The 2,497-nt window shown below is 51.5% G+C and overlaps 1 protein-coding gene across 1 annotated transcript; it reads left to right on the forward strand.

Annotated features, from left to right (window-relative positions):
• Nucleotides 1–954: 954 nt before the first annotated feature.
• Nucleotides 955–2,368, forward strand: H257_09056 (hypothetical protein; the record flags this gene model as incomplete). Its single annotated transcript, XM_009835174.1, has 2 exons — nt 955–1,668; nt 1,748–2,368. 2 exons carry the CDS (start codon nt 955–957, stop codon nt 2,366–2,368), a joined length of 1,335 nt encoding a protein of 444 aa, XP_009833476.1.
• Nucleotides 2,369–2,497: the final 129 nt, after the last annotated feature.

Genomic DNA, 2,497 nt, shown 5'->3' on the forward strand with positions numbered 1-2,497 from the left:
GTAGTTACTTGACCACATTCATTATAACTCATATAAACATATATGCATTTTTTGTCAGTACATCACTCAGGGGTGGGGAAACCCCGAAACCAGTATTGGTCGAGATAGAGGTGGTCATGGCTGTTCGGATAATTGAAGCCTATCATGTAGCGCGTCCGAGAGATGAGGATGCGACGAATGCATGTACTGGCCCCACCCCTGAGTACATCACTCAGCGGTGGGGCCAGGCGACGAATGAGTGAATTTGGACCAGTATTGGCCGAGATAGAGGTGGTCATGGCTGTTGGGATAATTGACGCCTATCATGTAGCGCGTCCGAGACATAACAAGGCGACGAATGCATGTACGGTACTGGCCCCACCTCTGAGTACATCACTCAGCGGTGGGGCCAGGCAAAGAATGAGTGAATTTGGACCAGTATTGGCCGAGATTGAGGTGGTCATGGCTGTTCGGATAATTGACGCCTGTCATGTAGCGCATCCGAGAGATGACGAGGCCACGAATGCATGTACGGTACTGGTCCCACCTCTGAGTACGTCGAAGAATGAGTGAATTTGGACCAGTATTGGCCGAGATAGAGGTGGTCATGGCTGTTGGGATAATTGACGCCTATCATGTAGCGCGTCCGAGACATAACAAGGCGACGAATGCATGTACTGGCCCCACCCCAGTACATGCATTCATTATAATTCATACTTCCTCTGTTTCATAATACTGACACCATTTCGATTGCCGGTGACCCCAAAAATTCATTTTTCAGCCAAATTCGATGTGTAATATCGCAATCGACAGAGAATCAAAAACTAGAGGTAACATTCATTGGAAGCTAAGAGCCAAAGCAACGAATTGGTGGTCAAAATCGACGACGACTGGCCTCCACTGGATCAATAAAATTAAAATATGTTTGAAATTAAAATAATCTGGGGCCTGTGGCTCAATTTCGAATTTCCCGCCATGAGCACACCCCCGCGATCTTCCCGTGAACTGACAGAAGTGACGAAGCTTGACCTCTCCATCGCTCTTCAAGAGCTGGCTCGGTTGGGCAAGCTACCGCGCGGCACCATCAACATGGTCGCGACGCGCTTCGGCATTGACCGCTCCACTGTACGGAAGGTTTGGCAATGCTACCAACAAGGGTCCATGAAGTCGCGCAAAAAAGGACGCGTGGGTCGCAAACACCGGCACAAGATCCAAGACATCATTGCGAAGATCCGGGAAGTGCCGCAAGGTCAACGCACGACAATGCGAGACCTGTCCTTGGCAACGGGCCTGTCAATCAGCACGCTCAGACGGGCCTTGCACAAGGGCACCGTGACGCGCCGATCTTCACGCTTGAAGCCCCTATTGACCGATCCAACAAGAATCAACGTATGGGCTTTTGCAGTTCTCACGCTGTGCTTACCGAGGACAACGTCGCTGCGTATCGAGCCACGGTCACCGAAAGCGTCGCACCTGTTGATGACCCCACCACCGACGCCTTCGGCGACGGTGGCACAAACGTCGGCGCAGCCGACGTCCAAGCCGGCTTCGCCAGCTTGGAGTACCGCCGGGGCCGGTACTCTGCCTGAAATCGAGTTTTCGGGCATGTGGGACGTGGTGCACCTGGACGAAAAGTGGTTCAATGCTGAGAAGGACTGCAGGAAGGTCTACCTTGTCGACGGCGAAGAAGTGCTCAGGCGTACGTGCTAGTTCAAGCGGTTCATTCCAAAGGTTATATTTTATCTGTGCCTTCGGTCGACCACGCCAGGCGGATGGCTTCGACGGGAAGATTGGCATCTGGCCGTTTGTGTCCAAGACTCCCGCCGTCCAGAACTCTAGAAACCGACCTGCTGGAACCATGGTGACGACGCTTGTCAACGTGGACGGTGCCACGTACCGTGATTACGTTCTCAACAAGTTCGTGCCAGCTATCAAGGAGAAGTTTCCAAGCGTGAGCAAACGAGTCGTGCTTCAACATGACAATTTTACCCCCCACAGCACGATCGACGACGCAGCGCTCGCCCAGGTCTCGACTGATGGATGGACGTTTGTTGTACGTCGGCAGCCGCCGAACAGTCCCTACTTGAACGTTCTTGACCTTGGCTTCTTCGCTTCAATCCAGTCTCTACAGTACAAGGTGGTCAGCCGCTCTGTTGATGATGTCATTGCGTCGACATTGATGGCATTCGGCATGCTCAACGATGAGAAGCTTGCCAATGTTTTTCTTACCTTGCAGGCTGTCATGCGTCTTGTGCTTGAGCACCGTGGGGGTAACCATTTCAAACTCCCGCATCTGCACAAGGACGCGATGAGACGTGCTGGCACCCTGATGTTGAATGTCACCTGCCCTGTGTCGCTTCTCGTTGCGGCCAACATGCTCCAGCAGTAGTTGCTTTTTGAATAATAGCCAATAACATGCATTATTGGTATCATCAGCCAATCATAGAGAAATGGTGGCAGTAATATGAAAAAAGTGAATTTCGAAATGGTGTCAGTATTATGAAACAGAGGAAGTATA

This window comes from Aphanomyces astaci, assembly GCF_000520075.1.
Source record: "Aphanomyces astaci strain APO3 unplaced genomic scaffold supercont1.21, whole genome shotgun sequence".
Taxonomy (NCBI): Eukaryota; Oomycota; class Saprolegniomycetes; order Saprolegniales; family Verrucalvaceae; genus Aphanomyces; species Aphanomyces astaci.